Raw genomic sequence first — 19,832 nt, forward strand, 5'->3', positions numbered from 1 at the left:
TTTCAGAAATGTGTAGTTTTATGAATACACCCAAAAACCTAACAGAGGAGACCTAACTTCTCCTTTTGAAATAGCGTAGTATAATTACATTCATTCAGCATTTTTATTCTTATCTATATCTCACCCAGATGGGACAGTGGCACTGAGAAAAAGACAGGAGGCAGAGCTGGAGGTAGCAGAGCTGAAGATGTTGAGGTTCTCTCTGGGAGTGACGAGGATGGATAGGATCAGGAATGAGGACATCAGAGGGACAGCTCATGTTAGATGTGGCGATCCCTGAAGGGAGCAGCCGAAAGGAAAAGAAGAAGCATTTCACCCAGATAGTTTTTATTAATAGTTTGTCTGATAGTTCTATCTTCTCATAACCCTACTACTTTTGTTGATTGACTATTCCCATTTGGGGCTCTTGGTGTCCCCTGCCAGCACAAACAACTCAAATCTAGAGGTCTTTAAACGCGCCAATCCGTTTCCATGACAACACTCCGCTCCACGTTTCTGAGGCGATCTCGCCGACGTCACAGGTCGATGCGGAAATAGTCCCTTCAACAGCTGCAGGTAGTTCTTAGACACGTCTTGTCTGTCAGGAATCACAGCCTCTCAGTCAACATGTTGAAGGCGGTTATTTTAATCGGGGGTCCCCAAAAAGGTGAGGAGGAAACAAAACTCATCTTTGTCGTAATTTTCACAGGCAGTTGTGTAAAGCCAGGCTAGCTAAGCTGCTAATGCTAAGAGACGCGCTGAGTTTGTGTATATAACTGACGTGGCATAATGAGAGGACACCACACAAACAAAGAAAACAGCGTTAAAGTCCTGATAGTTTCGTGATGACATTGAATATTTTATGACTACAACAATAGCTGACTAGTTAATAACATTTCAAATTCATTTAGCTAATTTTGAAATGTTTGCATTTCCATGTTACTTTTCAGCACTTTTTGGACTAACTAGCTTAATCAATATGCAATAACAACGTATAGTCGTCGAGTTATACTATATTTCAGCATTTGTTATGTTCACAATACTCACATCAATAAAAGTTTGCTATTACTCAGGAGTGGAGAGGAGTAGAGAGCTTTTTATATCAGAAGGTGCAGAACTACATGAAGCCAAATATAGCTATAGGTTCAGCTTATGTTTTGATGCTTGAAAAACATGAGAGGATGTTATTTTAACTGTGAGTTAGTATACAAGTGATTATCTTCTTGCTCTGCAGGCACAAGGTTCAGGCCGCTCTCTTTTGAAGTTCCCAAACCCTTGTTTCCAGTAGCCGGTGTGCCCATGCTGCAGCACCACATTGAAGCATGTGTCAAGGTGAGTGCCACTGCAATACCTTTGCCACTGGGCCCTCGAGTCTTAGTAAATGTAGTGTACACTACAGTAAAGAAGAGAGGTCACTGATATGAGTTTTTATTTAGCCAATGTAGATATTTTTTTTTTTTCCTGGCAACAGATGGCTGATTTATGATGCTGATTTTATGTGTTTATTTTTGGACAATTTTCTTTTATTGGGTATTCACATTTTCTGTCTAAAAGTCAGGGCTGATTCTAGGATCAGATCTTTAGGGGCTCAGCTCGTCAGCAGAATGTGACATTTATACAGGACCTTATGCACTGTGGTCTTTCTGCTGACTCCATCCTGCTCTCTACCCTTCTCTCCCTCTGTATGCTCCTCTCTACCTCTTTGTGCTGTCAACCAAATAGCAAACTTAACATCCAGTCACATATTCTCTGATCTAATAAGAGGCATCAATTGATCCATATTGATTTATAATGTTGTTCTAATTGCTTTGGACAATACAAAGGTGCAGGTAATGTGACTTTGACTTCACCTTACCTTTAAACATAGAACAGGCTACAGGAGTTTTTTTTGATTTGTTAATAAAAAAAGGGCAGCACAGTGGCCTGGTTGTTAGCACTGTGGCCTCATAGCAAGAAGATTTCTGGTTCGAAACCTTTCTGTGTGGAGTTTGCATGTTCTCCCTGTGCTTGTGTGGGTTTTCTCCAGGTACTCTGGTTTCCTCCCACAGTCCAAAAACATGTATGTCAGGTTGATTGGTGACTCTAAATTGCCCATAGGAGTGAGTGTGAGTGTGTGAGGTTGTTTGTCTCTATGTGGCCCTGTGATGGACTGGTGACCTGTCCAGGGTGGACCCCTGCCTTTCCCTGGTTAAGGAATAAGCGGGTATAGATAATGGATGGATGGAACTTTTTAACTTTCTTTTGGTGTTAAACTCCACTTTAACATCCACAACTACCAACTTCCTCTTCTACATTGCTTTTATGTGCATGGCAGATTGCAATGACAAAATCAGGCTGCCCTCGGCGGCACCTGCCTGTTAATCAGCTTAATATGCTCAGTCTTTGGCTGATTATGTAGAAAGGGCAAAAATTGTCAGCCTACTTGGGAGACAGTGGAAACTCAAGTAAATAGTTTCTAGATAAACCCTGTAATTCAAGTTAGAGATTGTGTTTAGTTTATAAAAAGTTGTTTTGTGTGGATATTCTGGCTGGTAATGTTCTTAACAAATTGTACTACTTTAACTGGATATTAAAATAAGACAGCTTGTCTTCCCAGCTAATGATCCTGTAATTAACATCTTTGATGTTACAGGTCCCTAATATGAAGGAGATTTTACTCATCGGATTTTATCAGCCAAATGAAGAACTAACCAGATTCCTGTTTAATGCACAGCAGGAGTTCAAGATTTCTATCAGGTAAACAACAAAGCTTAAAAACAGGTAAACAAAAGAGCTTGGTACAAAGTGACTTTAATACTCACTGCAGCACACTGACATCTAGATTTGAGAATACAATGCTAAATTGTTTCTTGTCTTTCTTGTTTTGAATGTTTTATGTACAAGTGATGGGGCTTTTCTTGTCCTGGTGCAGCACCATTGCAGAGTGACTGCAACTATGCTGTTCTTCTTGACTCTGCACCACAGGTATTTGCAGGAGTATGCAGCTCTGGGCACTGGAGGGGGCATCTATCACTTCAGAGATCAGATAGTTTCTGGCTGTCCGGAGGCTTTCTTTGTTCTGAATGCTGATGTCTGTTCAGCCTTTCCTCTCACAGAGATGCTTAGCTTCCAGAAAGAACATGGAGAACCAAACAGCTTTGTTATCCTTGGGACGACGGTGAGATGTTATTATTGGCAGCTGGGAGTACCTTTTAATAAAACATTTGTGTTAATTGTTGCTTTGGAACTTACTGTTGTAAAATATTTATATCTTGGCTTTTTTATATTTTTCACAATTTTGAAAACCATATCACCGTTCTTCTCTTAGGCAAACAGAAAGCAGTCCATGAATTATGGATGTATCGTTGAAAATGAGGAAACAAATGAGGTAGATAACCCTTTTTGTCCTCAAATATTTGCTCATTACTGTTTCCTCTTGAATTCAATCTACTACTCCCTTTTTATGCAGGTCTTGCATTATGTGGAAAAGCCTAGCACGTTCGTGAGTGACATCATCAACTGTGGTATATACCTCTTTAATCCAGAAATCTTTCAGCATATTGGCACTGTCTTCCAGAAGAATCAACAGGACATGTTGCTGTGAGTTGAAGGGTCTGTGTGTGGGAATGCATGTGAATACCATTCACTCCATTACACCTCTTCATTTGTCCTTTTTTTTTCTCCTTCCCTTTTCCTCCCATCCATGATTTCTTTTTCCTCACACACTCCTCAGATATCCATATGATGGGTAAGTTCAGTACATTTAGGCCGCACGGTATGGTTGTAGTGCACTTTGTATACCGCGTGTGAGTCATAGAAACATAAGTGCTTTGTGAATGTTGGCTCTGCCCTTTCTGTACACTGATTCCTTAATTATACACCTCTTATTTTGGAAGCAGCTTGATTTTATTTATTTATAGTTACTTATTTACAGTTGTGTTTTTTGGCCAATTTTACCCTTCACAGGGGCACTTTTGGGAACTGGTGGGGGATTTACTTTTGCCTGTCAGACAAACATAAAAATTTTAGCATAGGGAAATTCAAGGAAATTGTTAATATTAATATTTAATATTAATACTAGGAAATACACTTATATCCTCATTTCTATTTGGTAAACATGATTCTATAGCTGTTAGCTTAGCTTAGCACAAAGAATAAAAAGTGGGAGACATCTTGACTCTTTTTAACATTACAAATGTTACCTACCAGTACTTCTAAAGCTTACAAATAAAAACATCACATCTGAATTCAAAAAACAGAATTATTGTTCACCTTTCCTGCTTCAGCTTTCATACCATAGGGAGAGACTTCTGCTTCAGGGTGGATTTCTGCTTCAGGGTGGAAGTTGTCTTCACTTTTGACAAGGAAGGCTCAGACAGTTAGAGTGGGTCTTAAGGAGCTGCAGCATTTATTAGATTTACACCGTACCTTATAGCTGTACATTTTCTGCCTGCAATACTGCAAACTTCTCTGCTCCACTTGCCAATTTTACCACATTCTGCCATGTCACTCTGCCCTTCCTCTCCTACAGCTCTTACTTGACACACTGTGTTGTTGCTTGTTGCTATTGAGTTTACCATGTTATACCTTCAACACATTTTTTGAGCATGCAGTAACTTTTCAGGTATTCTGGAAAATATTCTAGACAGGATTTGTCATTGTTTTGGATTTTTGCAATAACAATACATATACATTTGCATAAATCAAGCATATGTGTCCACACCCATGTTGATTAGAATATTAAAAACTTAAATATCCATTTAAGATGCATTTAGAATAGATACAAATTACAGATTTGTAATCTGTAATTAATTGAACTATGATCATCATATAATTAATTGAAATAGAATATTTCAATCTATTGACTATTTTTGTGTTCTTTTATGTCACCTGTATGTTAACTAGCAAACACAATTTAGATAGCATTTAGTTGGTGAAATGTTGTTTGATTGTGTTATGGCCTGAAACTAAAATAGCAACTGGAATCAATACATGAATTTTTTTTTTGTTTGTTTGTTTGTTTGTTTTTTTTATTTACATTTTGACACTTTTTGGGTGTTCACATTTACTGTGGTGTAATAAACTTAACTCCATGGGTTAAAATATATTGCAAAATATCAAACCACTTTTCACCGACACCAGTGCATTCTTCACTTGCTAACATCAATAGCACTGAATCAGCAAAACTGTTGAACACTTCAGAGGGATTTGATAGAAATGGTTAGTGTTGTATTGCAAAATCGCTCAGGGGCTACTTTGCCTCAAACCACAACGCCGCCTTTTTTGTGAAACTTCGATTATGGATGCAGTGCTTTAAAATATTCTTTTCATCAATATTTAACACTCTTTTCCATATTGGGGCTCTTACAATACACTATACCAGATACCCTGATTAATATGGAACACGTAGATTCTTCCACTTACAGTTTTGGATCACTACTAGTTAATCAGCTTCAGTTTTAACCCAGCACTGACACCTTCAAAGTTGGGACTAGTGATGCATTTCAACTCGGTGCTCTCATTTTGTGCTTGGGTCTAGATTGCAGAGCAGTAAATTGTTTTCTTTTCCTAAATATTTTAGGAATCTAAAAAACCATGAAATATATGAGGCGAAAAGGAAAATATTTTTTTTCTATTAGGTTTACAATTTTTAGTAAGAGAAAATGGCAATACACACATTCTGTATATTGTTTAGGAAGTGATCAGAGAAAGTGTTAAAATTGGTTATTAAGGAATAAAATACAGCTTTGGGGATGGTGGCATAGGGGGAACCATAGTCTCTCACCGTCCACTTTAGGTGATCATATACTGGGGACCTCTGCACCAGCAATTTTCTTGGTTAGAGGCGTTATGTTTTCAGGTTGTCTGCCTGTTCATTCATATGTTTGTCTGTATGTAAGATTCTGGAGGTCAAAGGCCAAGGTTACATTTACCTCAATTTCATTCCCTTCTTGTGAATGCAATATGTCAGGAAGGCCTTGAGGGAATTTTTTTTTAAATTTGGGGGTCCCGTAGTCCCAAATTTAGTGGTGCAGTATGGTCTAACATGCATGTCAACATAGTGTAACTTGGCTGGTTGGTGGAGCCAAAATAAAACATACCTTTATACCTGATTCTTGGAAAGAGAAAGAAAATAAATGTTGCTGTACTTGTGAACCTGAGTTAGTTTTATAATTTAGTATCACAATGAACATTGAGCTAAATCAATGCAATCTTCAGTTCAGTAATAGTTTTTTCCTGTATAAATCTAAACTTTGCCTTGGGTTTTTTCTAACCTGTAACTTTTAAGGCACAAGATTTTATTTTGCTGCCTCAACCTGTGTTTTTTTTTTTTTTCTTTTTAATTTGGGGCTCTGAACCAATGATGTGTTTCTTGCAGAGAGGAGCCAACCAACGGCTGGCACAGAGCAGAGGCAATCAGGCTGGAGCAGGACATTTTCACTGCCCTGGCAGGACAAGGCAAACTCTTCGTGTATAAAACCCTCAGTTTCTGGAGCCAGATTAAATCTGCAGGGTGAGTGACTATGACATAAATGCTGTTCAGCAGGTTATAAATTTATCATTTCAACGTGTATAACCCTGTAGCCTGTCAGATTTTAAGAGGAGAGGAGAAATATTGGACTATCATACATACTGGTTTGAAATCTAGTTATATAGCATTTTAAAAATTATTTAGACTTTTTTTTTTAACCCAAAAATCATAAAACTTCCCCTTAATTGGAAAATTAACATGCTTTTTCTTGCTTTCTGGAATTTGTCTTAGGTCTGCAATTTATGCCAGTCGATTATACCTCAATCAGTATCACGCAACTCACCCAGAAAGACTGGCCTTAAATAAGGAAGCAGGGCCCAAAATAAATGGTAAGATTCGTTAAGCTTCTGTGGTTTTGCTCATTTCTCATATTGATACAAATACATTTATTTGTACTTTTTCTTTCCAGGCAATGTCTATATTCATCCTACAGCCAATATTGACCCCACTGCTATGGTAAGAGTTTATCCAATTTGGGTTGCACTTAACTATTTAAGCATATACAGACTAGCCTGATGTCCTACCAACAGCACATCCTATTTACAAGATGAGGCTTTGCAGTGGTTATAACTTGAGGTCATTTCCTCTTTTCTAATATGCAGCTGGGTCCCAACGTCTCAGTTGGCACTGGAGTGACTATTGGTGCTGGAGTCAGAGTTCGTGAATCCATCATTCTCCATGGTGCAAATCTACAGGTGAGTAACTGTGAATATGAAGTAGTTTTTCATCATATGCAGACCAGGACTAGCCAAAGGTTGCTGCATCACTCCCTGAATCACTGTATTCTCCTACTCTAGTGAAGTGGCATTTTCCACATGAGAGCATTTCCATCACCTGTTGTTGTGGTATGTTTGGTGTGTTGCCATGGACTTCAGAGGGAGAGAGGTGCACTGAAGTTTTGCTTCCAAAATGTCGACTATGCTGTTGTCATTTCCTTTCTGCATTAAAAGAAACTACTGTATCTAAACCTTCAGACAAGGTTTGGGGCATGGTTAAATCAAAGCAATATTTTTGAAAATTCTGAACTTCTCCTCTGGTGAAAAACATCACATTCAGAATTAAATTGAACCCCGAAATAGTTGAATTGAAGGTAAATTTAACTGTCCATTCACCGTCATCTTAACATTTTATGACTAACACCATTCGAGCTTCAGCAATGACGTCCTTCAAAAATATTGAAGTTCTTTTGTGTCACCACAAATACTGTTGCATGGGCTTTCCACAAAAAAGTTGTTTTTAATGATTTGGCAGCTGGTATAATTTATTCCCATGTCTGCAGTGATAACTGGATACTACTAAAATAAATTTGGATTGCGGGTGTCTCACTAGGTTTCACTGCATACTGCTTTCAAGGACAATTTGCTAGCTGATGAGTATTTCCATATAAACAGTGTTTTGGTTTTTTTTTCAATTTACTGCTTTAAGCACTTTTGGTTTGACCATATCCGCCGTTATTTCATGTTTAGCAACAGTATCTAGTACAGGATCTGTGAAGTCCTGAAACCCATGATGCTTTGAGTGTTGTTGCTGATGAATTCTTGAATTTTCTTAAAAAATAAAAAAAAAACTTTCTCAAGATCTTGTCATTTTGTTTTTTGTGAAGGATCACTGCTGTGTTTTGAACAGCATTGTCGGATGGGATAGCACAATTGGCAAGTGGGCAAGAGTTGAAGGAACCCCAAGTGACCCAAACCCCAATGATCCCTATGCAAAGATTGATAGTGAGACCCTCTTCAGAGATGGAAAACTGACACCCTCAATTACTATTCTCGGTAAGTGTGTTCTGAAATATTATGTAACTTGTGTTCATTAGATCATTTGTTGAAAATGCATTATACCCAGTATCAAAATATGCATTTTTTTTCTCATAACCATTTTAAAATCAAGCTGTCAGAAATGAAAAGTTAATAGATGGGTGAATGAGGGAAATGCTTCCACTTTTTCAAATACTGATATAAGTTCCATCAATTGACGTATTTGGACACTAAGTGAACATATTTTTGCATGCATTTGTCTTTTTTAGCAGTGATTGGCCAGTGTGGCTTAATAAATCCATGAGAAACATTACTGAAAATTTGCATCCATCTTTCTCCATCCTTAGTTCTTATTCTTTTGAAGTTGAAGGTACCACCTTTCAAAACACTGCATTCTCTGGTGGAAATTGCACTTTAAATTACTACCAGTTTTTTCACAAACATACTAGAAATAAAAAATAGCATAAACATAAAACACATCTCTTCCTGTATCCTACAAGTGAGAATTTACAACTAAAGTGTAATGCCTTGGTGCTACATGGCACAGACTTAATGCAGCCTTGCTTTGTCTCCTCAGGTTGTAATGTGACCATCCCATCCGAAGTGATTATACTCAACTCAATTGTCCTCCCACATAAAGACCTCAACCGCAGCTTTAAAAATCAAATTATTCTCTAGTTCATCTTCCTCGCGTTTCTGTCTATTTACTGTCACTGATGAAGGATGCAGTAAGCAGGGACGCACACGGCACTGCTTCTGAGTTACTGTATATAAGATGTCAAAAGTGAAGATTATGGGACATTCATTAAATAATTTTGAAAGATAGATTTTTATATATTTGTCCTCAAGCCTTTATGCATCATTGGGTGTCAACAGTATTAGAGACAGGCTAATCATGCATGTTGATTCACCTTGAGAAGTGCTCTCATGGCAGGGCTTTATATTGGTTTTTTTATTAACTTTACCGAACTGTAAAATTACTGCAGACACCGGTGTAATATATTTGGTTGGATGTAATATAATGTAAAAAGAAAAAAAAAAGTTTATAGACAACCACGCTCTTGTTTCTCAAGGGCATCCTTGACAAACTCGAGTCATGCTACATCAGAGTGAGAAGAGGAATTATGAGAAAATAAAAATCACTGGCTACCAACTGTGGTTAATTTTTAGAGGTGATTATTTTTGCGGAGCTCTGATTAAAATCTTTTAGCATCCTCATTGTTAGTCTCAAAAATTGACTACCACCAAAATAAATCAGTAGGCTTTGACATTAACATTGCAATCAAGTAGTGTTGCCTTTTAAAATGTGAACTTAGCAGGGGGCCTTGAGACTCTGCCATATAAGCAGCTACAGCACATACTTAAATTGTGCATTCGCAATCACTGGAGGGGCTGTTCCAATTTATGGATGCAGCACATTAACATTTACTTATTAAGCCCTCGAGCACTCATGATCACTTTGGCACTTTTGTTCCAATTATTGCAACGAGAGGGTCTATTAAGGAGGCATGTAAATTGTGGTACTGGAGCTGCAGCATGATATATTTTAATCAAGTCTCTTTACACACTGTCCTCAAAACCAGGGGAAAACACAAGGTGACGTACAATTTTAATTATAAGTTTATTTCAGGTTTCATAAGTAGCTGTTTTTGCTCTTCATTGTTGATTCAAGTGTCCCTCATTACAGTATTTATCCTTATCCTTAGGATGTTTTCTAGTTGGGCTAAAATCTCCATCATCCCCACATGAAAGGCAGTCGTGACATTGATTAGATGAAGTAGGCTTTCAATAACTTAAAATGTATTTATACAGAGATCTGTTCACAGTTATAGGTCTAAAATCCAATATTTACAGAATATTTAACAGCAACCTATTGGTGATAGCTTGTTCAGGTTTTTTTCTTTACACAGTCACGTAAACCATGAGAAAGACAGCTAAGGTGACTTGTGACAAAGGCTGGATTCAAATCCCTCTCAACCTGAATTGTGAAGGACATTTTAACTTGGTGAGTCAAATGACATGTCAGCTGCCAGAAAGTGTGTGCGCCCACCCTTTCAGTCCACGTGGATTTTTGAAAGCCTTTCTGCTCCTTTACTGTGTGACAGCTTTTTGTGCCTTTGAATTTTTTTTTTTTTTTTTTTTTTTACCAGATGGTTTATTTTTGTCACTTTCTTTATTATAGGTTGTCTGTATGTTACCTTTTATGTTATAAACTGCCAACATTTAAAAGTGTACTGGTATATGTGATATATGCTAACAATCTTAAGAGTGAAATGCTCAGTCTTAACAAGACAAGACAATGAGCTCAGAAACAGGAAATGTTTAAAATTTTTATATGACACCTCACCATTAGCAAGTTTAAAAAAAAAATAAAAAAAAATAGCTAAGAGTAACACTAACAGTATTTGTCTACAAATAGTTACGTGTCCCACAGCGTCTACTGTCACCAGCTGAATGGGAATAATATCACTTGTACACAGATGTTATGAGTATTGTTACACAGTGTACCTGTCATGATATTTGGTGGGAAAAAAAATTTGGGGTGAAAAATACAAATATTTGAGGGACTGCCAGAAGGATATCCAGGGGTCAAATAGTGGTTATTTGTTGATATTATCATTTTTTATAATATTAGAATACTTAAAGAAGAAGTACTTTATTAATCCCCAAGGGGAAATTCAATTGTTACAGCAGTTATTCTCATTTAAAGTTATTAAATTTAATATTATTTAAATTATATAAATTAATAGTAATTAATTAAATAAAGTAATTAACTTGTATGTAGAAAAGTAATAAAGTATTTATTTTTGGGGTTTGTGTGCGTGTGTGTGTGTGTGCTTGTTGAAGTTGTTTCATTTGCTGTATAAAAAAATAAATATTAATACCTGTGTACCTGTAATTATAAATATTATTATTAAACCTGGCCTTTAAATTTGACTCAACACATTTTACTCATAAACTGAGGCAGAGTCAGTGATATAAGGTGTAATCTTCAGCTGCCACTCTAGGTCAACTGACATCACCCAATCTCGTCCTGTGGACAGGAGACCTCCCAGGCACTTCTTGGTCTGCCTTGGCTGCTGTCCTGGCTTGACAAACTGAACTGTTCTGGATAGGGTGTGATTGCGTCACAAACATGCCTCCCCTTATTTAAAACTGCTCTAGTGTTTCTAAACCTGCTCTTGCAACAAAAGTGAACATCTAGTGTTTCAGTGATGCTGAAGCCTTTTTTGCAGAGTTTTGCATTAGAATTTTTCACTCATTTACTGTGCAGTTCAAAGATTAACTTTGTGTCTCAGTCATGCATTTGTCTAGGCCCTCTGGCATGAACATTTCCTTATGACTTTATAAAAAGTAACCGTAATTAAAAAGGGGGCTTTGCCAATCCCTTGAACTACAACACTGGCTCTGTTCTGCAACTACACAATAATGCTTTCGAAATTTCACTTAGGTGACTCACCTCTTTGATGGTATTAAAAAATAGATTTTAAAAGCTTCACAACAGTATTTGTGAAGCATGATTTGTTGAATCCCTGCATTCCCATGACAGATTCCCTTCTTTTCGGGGTTTTACACTAACGGCCCTCATAATTGGACAAGTCATTGTTGCTAGAGGTTTAACAGAGGGCAGTCAGTACACTGTAATATGTCTTCTGCAAATAAAGCATGAGGAAAGCTAAAGTGTCTCTATTAGCCTTTGGGAAGTCTCCTGTGCTGCATGTGCTCTGTTTTAAGAGGAATCTGTGGCGAGTGCACATGTCAGAGTTAGAGTTGATCAGGGTGTAATAAGATGTGACATGCTTAGTGAGCTAGAGCTGCTGGCGATGTCAGGGTGTAGTCATTATGCCACTTCTACATTGGATTGATCAAAGCATTCACTATGTACAGTACTAGGTGAATTTCTTCCATTTGTATGTCTCTATATTAGTATATACATGTATATTCTGAATCAAATGTTGGTGTTGTGTAAAATATTTTTTTTTTATTACATTAACCAAATCTGTATTCTTTTTCTGTGTGGTTTGATATCTTAAAGCATGCAAATGATTCCCAAGCTAACCTAGCTGAATACCTGAAGCCTCCTCCAAATACTAGAGGACTTGTGATGACAGGCTCCTTTAGTTTTGTTAAAGCAATCTTTGTCAGGTCCGCTTTGCCGAGCAGGAAAAATACACATTTCTCTCCAACACATTGCTCCCCCTTAGTACTCTGTGAAGTATTTTCTCAAATATGAAGGAAAGGTGACAAGGCACAATGGAGATCAAACACTTTAAAACTGGTCATACAAGGGAGGAATGCACATTCTTGATGGGGCAGCTTTGGTAAATCTCTCCAATTTCTGCCAATATAAAGATGTTAAAAGGCATTAACAGCTGAATACATTAGTATCACTGCTGTTATCAATACAGTAGTTGAGTTTGGTGCATTATTGCCTTGATGGAAAAGCAGAAAAATCCCTGTACATCTAAATTCTTTGTCAAACTTCAGTTCCTGATAAAAACAGCTGTCCTCAGCAGTAAATAAACTGCTGTTTCTTAACTGTAAGCATTTAGACACACAAAAAAAATCAACAAGAACACCTTCACAGTAGCATAACACAGCATATTAACAGCTACAGTTATGTAGGTGAAATTTTAAAATGATAGGCTGGGACCTCAGCAAAAAAACTCTATAAAATAAAAGAATAAAGAAAACAAAATCTGCTTCAGCTGTCATTGTTTCCTCGCAGCTATTATGTGTATTTGTACACCGACCTTTCTGAGGACCCTCTTCAGTGTGAGGACATTATGGGCAGTCTTCATTTTTTCAGATTCCAGTTTGAAAGAAATACAAGTGTGTGTGTGTCTGTGTGGGTGCATGCATGTGTGTGTGTGCGCGCCCGTGTGTGTAGGTCTGCCAGTTGAGGCCAGACTGGCTATGGGCAAAGGTCCAGGGATGTTTCCACCTGAGAAGACAGGTGGAGGATTTGTGTGTCTGTACACTGAAAAGATGATGCCTAGCAGAAGGACTGACAAATGAGCTGTCAGATAGAAGCTGACATCTTACACTGCTCAGATTCATCTGGTAAAGAAAAATAGCACTTGGCTGTCATGCATCACTGGTGAATGCTAATGTTTTGCTAAACTGTGCTCTGAAACATCAAAGAGAGCCAGTTCCCGAAAGAGGCAGTTTTGTTCCTCACTCAGCAGATGTGCTGTATTCCACATATGTTAAGGCAGAGTTTTTGACTTTGACAGAAACATCAACTAGACCAATTTGTCTCAACCCTGTGGATTTTAAGGTGCATCTATGTCATAAAAAGGGCAACATGCACTGTCAACACTGTAGAAATATGTATTTAAACTTGTTTAAAATCCTGAAATTACAAGGTAAAGTTGACTATTGAATAAGCCGAGATATGTATGTTTTCTTCTGCAGTGTGCAGGACTTTACTTTAGAGGGAGAACCTGCTGTGGTCTCTTAACAGTGTGTAATTTTTATATTATCAGTTTGTTGCCCCTAATAATGCGTAGACCATAAACCAATTATCAACATAATTCAAGTAATTAGCTCATATTTTTACATTTCCAAGATCATGTGTCTTAGGAAAACTGTCCTTGTACGAGCCTGCAACAGCTAAACACCATCTGCTCATTTCAACCACTGCAGGGCATTTTGAGTCAAGGTTTAGAGAAGTAAATACAGCGCTGACACATTTTTGCTCAAACGATGTCTGACTAATATGGTTGTTTCATACCTTCATAGCACTAAGTACCAACTCTGGGGAAAAGCATGTGTAGTAATGTAGTAATGGTGATTGCAGTTTACCAGTGATGAATTTTCATCTGACTTTGAATGCAGCATTAGTCACAGCTCTTGAAATCCAAAGTCATGAAGTTGCCATGAGTTTTCCATGCAAAGAGTTTTCATATTTTTGTTCCTCCACTCGTGGCTTTGTGCTCTTTACTGTAGGCTTTGGCAAGTTTATTACTGAGGAGCTTAGCCAAGTCAGAATCCCCACACTGAACATCGTCTTAGTTCCACTCCTCAGCAGACTGAACTTTCATACATTTTGCTGTTTTGTCCCTGATCAAATACCTCTTAGCACAGGATTTAACACAAACTAAGAGAAATAAGTAAATGTAGGGCAGTGAACTTGGGTAAACTTGCAAAGTCCAATGCTGTGATAAACCTGTACTGCACTTTATTTTGGCATCTCTGTTGTTTTTTTTTCAATCCAGTGTCCACTTATACAATACTAACTTGAAGCTCCACAGTTTTGGGGACTAAATTTTAATCGAATGGAGTATTGGAAATAAACAGCCTGGAGCTCTGTGCAGATTTCTGTCGTCTGTGTACATCATGCTGCAGTCAGAGTAAAGAGTAAAAAGTAAAACAGTTTCAGAGCAGAATTAAAAAGTGGGCGATGAAGTAAATCTAATATTCAGAAAAGCATTTAGGAGAACTGGATTTACCAAGAGGCTGTGTGTTTAAATCCAGGTCACATTTAAATATGAGTCAGTTCCTTGAGTAGTTTCATCGACCTGACATATTGTGTCATCTTGCTGTCTCACTATAGTATGTTTTAATATCTGTGCTACAATTTAAGCATCCATTTTTTTAGCATTAGGATCAGGATAGCCCAGTGATGGACAGGTGACCTGTCCAGGGTGTACCCCTGCCTTTCACCCAAAGAGAGCTGGGATAGGCTCCAGCAGAGCCCTGTGACCCTAAATAGTATAAATAAGTGGGTGTAGATAATGGATGGATCAGGATCTCTCTTCGTCTGTTCTATTATAACTAATATTAGAGAGCGCAGTTACTCAAATGACTGACAGTGAAAAAAATAAACATTTCAATAATTAACCACAAAGGAGGTTTAATATTTGTTTTTCACCAAAGGTCACTGCATATACTACAGTTTACTGCTCTTGTGTAGATTGACATCATCTCCCTTGTGGTCCAAATTAACCAATGGAGACTTCTGCCCATCATTCACATTTGCAATGTACTTGCACTCATGAACCAGAAACCACATATCGGCTGCCTCGCTTCTGTAACTGCCAAGGTCTCACATCATGTCATCACATCATCCAGTTGTACTTGAATGATGCAAGTGTTCAGCTGTAAACTGGCAAACATCAAGCTGTGATGCAGTGCAGATTAATTAAGTTACACAACAGACATTAGTGAATAACTGCTGAAGCTGCCTGCAACCATCGCTTTGTCCATATTACGTTTCAGCTGATGTCTTACCCTAGAGAAAAAAGTTTTTTTTTTTTCCATATCTAGGATTTTTTACTTCTTTTAAAAAATAACAATAAATCCAATATTCTAGCCCTGTAGAAAAATGATTAAAGGAGCAGAAGTATGGATGAAAACCACTGTGCTGCTATCTTTCAGCCTCACCATAATAGGCTGGCTCCCTCAGTTTTGAAGCACTCCTTAATATCCATATCCACCTGACTGTGGGCACGTTTCAACTCTACAACGGCTTTTTATTTGACTGATTTCATCAGCTGCTCTTTGTATTTCTTAAGCTCCAGCTCAGCATGAAGCTTTCCAGTGGCCTCAAAGTCTTAAACCACTTCAGCTAACTGAGATCATACAGAAAAAGTCACTGAAATTTTGTATAGGCAACATAAAGGAAAAGGCAGCGACATGTTTGTGAGAAGTAGGTCATTTCTAATAAAAAGAGGAGACACACATTAGCTATGCAATTGAAGTGATCTAAAGCAGACATTACTATTATTATTTTTATTTAAGTCTCCAACTACTGTATAGGTGCCACTATTATATTTACAGTATAGCAAGCAGACTGGGATGCGTAGCAGACATTTAAGGAAAAATATAACTTCAAAGTCATGATGTACACAGATGACACTTTTATTGTTTAGTTTCACAACCACATTTTAGCCTACATTTATATATATTTATTTTACAATTAATACTTGCCCTTGTTGAGTTTGTAACATAAACTTCTTCACTTGAGGCGACCAGGTTTGTTTTCATCAGCATGATTGCTGAGTAATTAAATGAATAATTAAAAAAAAATAAAAAGTAGGCACAAGTATTTAGGTCCATCCATCCATCATGTACCCCTTGTCCTTCAAGGGACAGTGGGGAGATGAAGCCAAACAGTCATCAGAGGTGGGGTGCACCCTGGACACATGGTCAGTCTGTCACAGGGCATATTCAGGTCCCACAGACCTAAATATTTGCACACATTAATTGTATGTAAGGGCCTATATCTTGTTGACTGTGTGGTTTTGTAGGTGCAGTTTGAGTTGATTCTGTCCTATTATTTGCATAACCTCTATTACAGTACAATAAAAACACATGTTGACTTACTTTATTTAAATATATTTGTGTTAGCAGAAGTCACTGTTTGCTGAAAGAAATGCAGTGAATAGAGACTAGTGGGAGGAGGTTCAGTTCTTTGCCCTCATTACTTCGTTGGAGAAAGATCAAAGTTGGCCATTGTTGCAAATCAACAGAAAAGACGAAGCAGCTTTTCATCAGCTGATGCACTGTGAAATCCCTTCGTGACGACTATGAATGTTTTAATTGAATGCAGGGAGGTCAAAAGTCACCTGGCACTTTACAAGCGCTTGAATATAATGTCCCTGCTCAGCTCAGCCTGCAGGCTTCAGGCGTGTTCACCGGCCTGCGGGCTTGACTGCAGAGACACAAGAAATGTTCTCACAGAAATGAGATAAATGTTGCCACGTGTTGTGTTCAGAGCTGGACGTGGAGAAAGTCGTGAGATGTAGTTTTGTTAGACAGACGTTTCACCAACGTAAAACTACAACCGATAACAGCATATTGATTTTAGCAGCTGGAGGACAAATATTTGTAGAAAAAAAAAACCAGAAGTTTATCTAATAAAATAAAAGTCGAACTTGACGTTTGTAATTCAGTGTTGGTAAATTAGAGGTAACTGACTTTATACTGTGTGATGCCAAAACAGTTACAGTACAGGTGGAGATCACTGGGCTCCATTATGTGCTTCATGGTACCGACACTGGCTTTACTGGGCTTCACCTGAGAACTTTCACAAATGTATATGTATATGTATATGTATATAACTGTGTACCTGGAGCTAATTATAGCTTTTAATCATCTAATTGTGTATGAATTCAGACATAGTGTTTGGTGGAAATAACATTAATTGAGCAATAAAAATGAAATAGTTACAGAACAAGCTTAAATGTGAAATAAAGGCCAGTCATGTTAATAGCTAACCAGCTATAAAACCAGTAATCACCAAGAGTGGGAAGCTGGAACCAGCTTAACAATCGACAAACAATTAGTTCATTTAAATTGCTGTCAATTACTTTTTGTCAGTGGAGTAATTCTTTACAGTGTTTCCCCCTGGATCAATTTTTAAAGCAATGGTGCTGTTGTGTGTGTGTGTGTGTGTGTGTGTGTGTGTGTGTGTGTATGTATGTTGGTGGAGGAATAACTTAAAATACCTATGAAATGTTATATGTGCATTTATTTATTCACATTACCATCCACAAGAAACATTCCCCCATTAGCTTTAAAGGTCCTCTGAGCTCAGCTCCTCTTTCAGACTCATCTAAAAATGTCATCATCATCGTCTATAATTTAACTAACAAGATAATTGTACAAGACAAAGTTGAACTGTTTGTCATCTAAGTTGGAACACCATGTGATCGGGTTATTAAAAAAAACAAAAAAACATTTTAAATCATTTGTGCCTAAATAATAATTTTTAAAAAATGTGCTTGGACCCTTTTTGTGAGATCAGCCATTATGTTTTTAAGCATAGGCCTCAGCACCCCATTAACATCCAAATGACTCCAAACTGGTGACTCACTCATTTACACACTATGCAAGCAAACATCTTTGCTTCATTAATTCTCAACTTATGAGCATCACATGCCAGGTAGATAAAACAAATTGAAAGTTTAGTAATAATTTCGTCTGGCTTGCAGCAATCACTTTGCCACAGACATGCAGAGAGGTTAATTTTGTTTGATTTAATTCTAGGAATAATGGCACTATTTCTACTGCCTTTGTAAAAGAAATTAAAGACTTCTCATTAGTAGAGGCAGGTAGATTTACCTTGTTGCTGTGTGCTGTTTTTCCTGAGTAAAATGGCAAGCTGCTCCACACACACACACTGGGGCTCCTTAACAGTGACATCATTGTGCATACATGTGTAAATAGTTTGACGTGTGGTATGGTGAATATTAATGAACCCTGTGTAATTTGTGTGGATACAAGAGAAACCAACTAATCAGTTCAGCTCTGTAGTATCGCTGGTCTCTGGGTGCCTATGGAAATAATGAGACTGCCATGTATAGTGGGGGTCACACGTTTTTGCCCCATGAGTCCCCTAGCAGGTTAATCCGGCCATGTTCGGACCCCTGCACCTCTAATCATTCTACACAGTCATGACCTGTAATTTAAGTAGATGGAAAAAAAATAAACAGAATGCACACTGAATGTCATGTAGCCCCAAACATGGGGCTAAAGTCACTCAGATGCTATGAGTAACCAGTGACAGTTGCTGTAGAGCAGAAGGGACAAGCAGACCTGCAGCCAAGTGAAGCCCTGATAATGTGGGGCTGGAAGTGTCTTGATTTATGCAGTTGGGTAGATGGTCCAAATGTATCCTCCTGCAATATTTATTAGACATGCACACCATCACTCTGCATTCTGAATGCAATAGTGGTGGGTGGACTAAACACTATGCAATGCATTGCATGATACAGGGTTGTCACATACTAATGGAGGATGGCAGTGTGATTTGCATTATTTCCATAAGATCATGATTTTGCACATTTTGTACATCTAAGTTTAAAGCATCTGAGAAACACCCTGTCCTGCGGGATGTTTGCTTCTGCTGTGCTGGCAGCAGCTGTCAGACAGCCCCTGCATTAAAATAGACTTATGTATATTGATGTCTTGTCAAAGTGTAGTTATGTTCACTAGCACATCAGCTTACCTTCCTCTGAGTAAGCTGGTTACTCAGTAATAATAGACCACACATTGTGCAGTCAGAATAATGTTTTGCGTAGTTTGCTATCAGTAGCAGTGTGGATTACTACTTATTTTGATGGATACACCATTGAGTTCGAAATGAATTCACTGCAGAGAAACCTATACTGAAAAATGAAAAAAAGAAAACAAAAAAGGGTTGGCTTATTCTAAACTTTCCCTGCTAGCCAACATTTAGCTTGTCTGAATAAAACACGATATAGGACACAAATCCCCAGGATCCAGTTAGTAAAGCAGGTCCTGTAGGAGCTGTATGCTAAACCGTACATTCAAATGACTGCACAAACTGAGTTTTGCTAAAAATTGATATAGTGCAGCAGTATTTCCATACAAGATAAATACTGTTGAGAAGACTATACAAAAAATAAATTACATACAATAATTGAAATACGTGTACATCTATAAGATGTTATTTATTGTTCCTTCTACAGGTCTCAAGAGGTTCACCTTGCAATTCTGCATCAACTTGTCAGTATGGCTGAGACTCAAAGCAGTGCAATTACAGGTAGGAACAAAATTTCATTTTTTATTAATGTGAACACCTGTTTTCTTAAACTAGGACTCCTGTTCAGTATTAC

The 19,832-nt window shown here is 37.7% G+C and overlaps 1 protein-coding gene across 2 annotated transcripts; it reads left to right on the top strand.

The window, feature by feature from the left end:
* The first annotated feature begins 511 nt into the window (after positions 1-511).
* gmppaa (GDP-mannose pyrophosphorylase Aa) lies at positions 512-10,964 on the top strand. Of its 2 annotated transcripts, XM_026296332.1 has the most exons (13): positions 512-646; positions 1,214-1,311; positions 2,612-2,715; positions 2,944-3,136; positions 3,287-3,346; positions 3,428-3,558; positions 3,692-3,706; positions 6,338-6,472; positions 6,722-6,819; positions 6,900-6,946; positions 7,093-7,185; positions 8,094-8,262; positions 8,822-10,964. In XM_026296332.1, exons 1-13 carry the CDS (start codon positions 607-609, stop codon positions 8,920-8,922), a joined length of 1,284 nt encoding a protein of 427 aa, XP_026152117.1. In that variant the 5' UTR covers positions 512-606; the 3' UTR covers positions 8,923-10,964. The 2 variants fall into 2 exon arrangements, with proteins under 2 accessions (XP_026152117.1, XP_026152118.1); XM_026296333.1 differs by lacking the exon at positions 3,692-3,706 and having other exon boundaries at positions 8,822-10,963.
* The last annotated feature ends 8,868 nt before the right edge of the window (positions 10,965-19,832 follow it).

Source organism: Mastacembelus armatus, chromosome 21 (genome assembly GCF_900324485.2).
Source record: "Mastacembelus armatus chromosome 21, fMasArm1.2, whole genome shotgun sequence".
NCBI lineage: Eukaryota > Metazoa > Chordata > Actinopteri > Synbranchiformes > Mastacembelidae > Mastacembelus > Mastacembelus armatus.

What these genes read in the sequence shown, in the direction of transcription:
- gmppaa (XM_026296332.1), top strand. Translation starts at nt 607, where the DNA reads ATGTTGAAGGCGGTTATTTTAATCGGGGGTCCCCAAAAAG. An exon ending in GAGTTCAAGATTTCTATCAG is followed by an intron (nt 2,716 to 2,943) that starts GTAAACAACAAA and finishes TCTGCACCACAG; the next exon opens with GTATTTGCAGGAGTATGCAG. An exon ending in AGCCAGATTAAATCTGCAGG is followed by an intron (nt 6,473 to 6,721) that starts GTGAGTGACTAT and finishes AATTTGTCTTAG; the next exon opens with GTCTGCAATTTATGCCAGTC.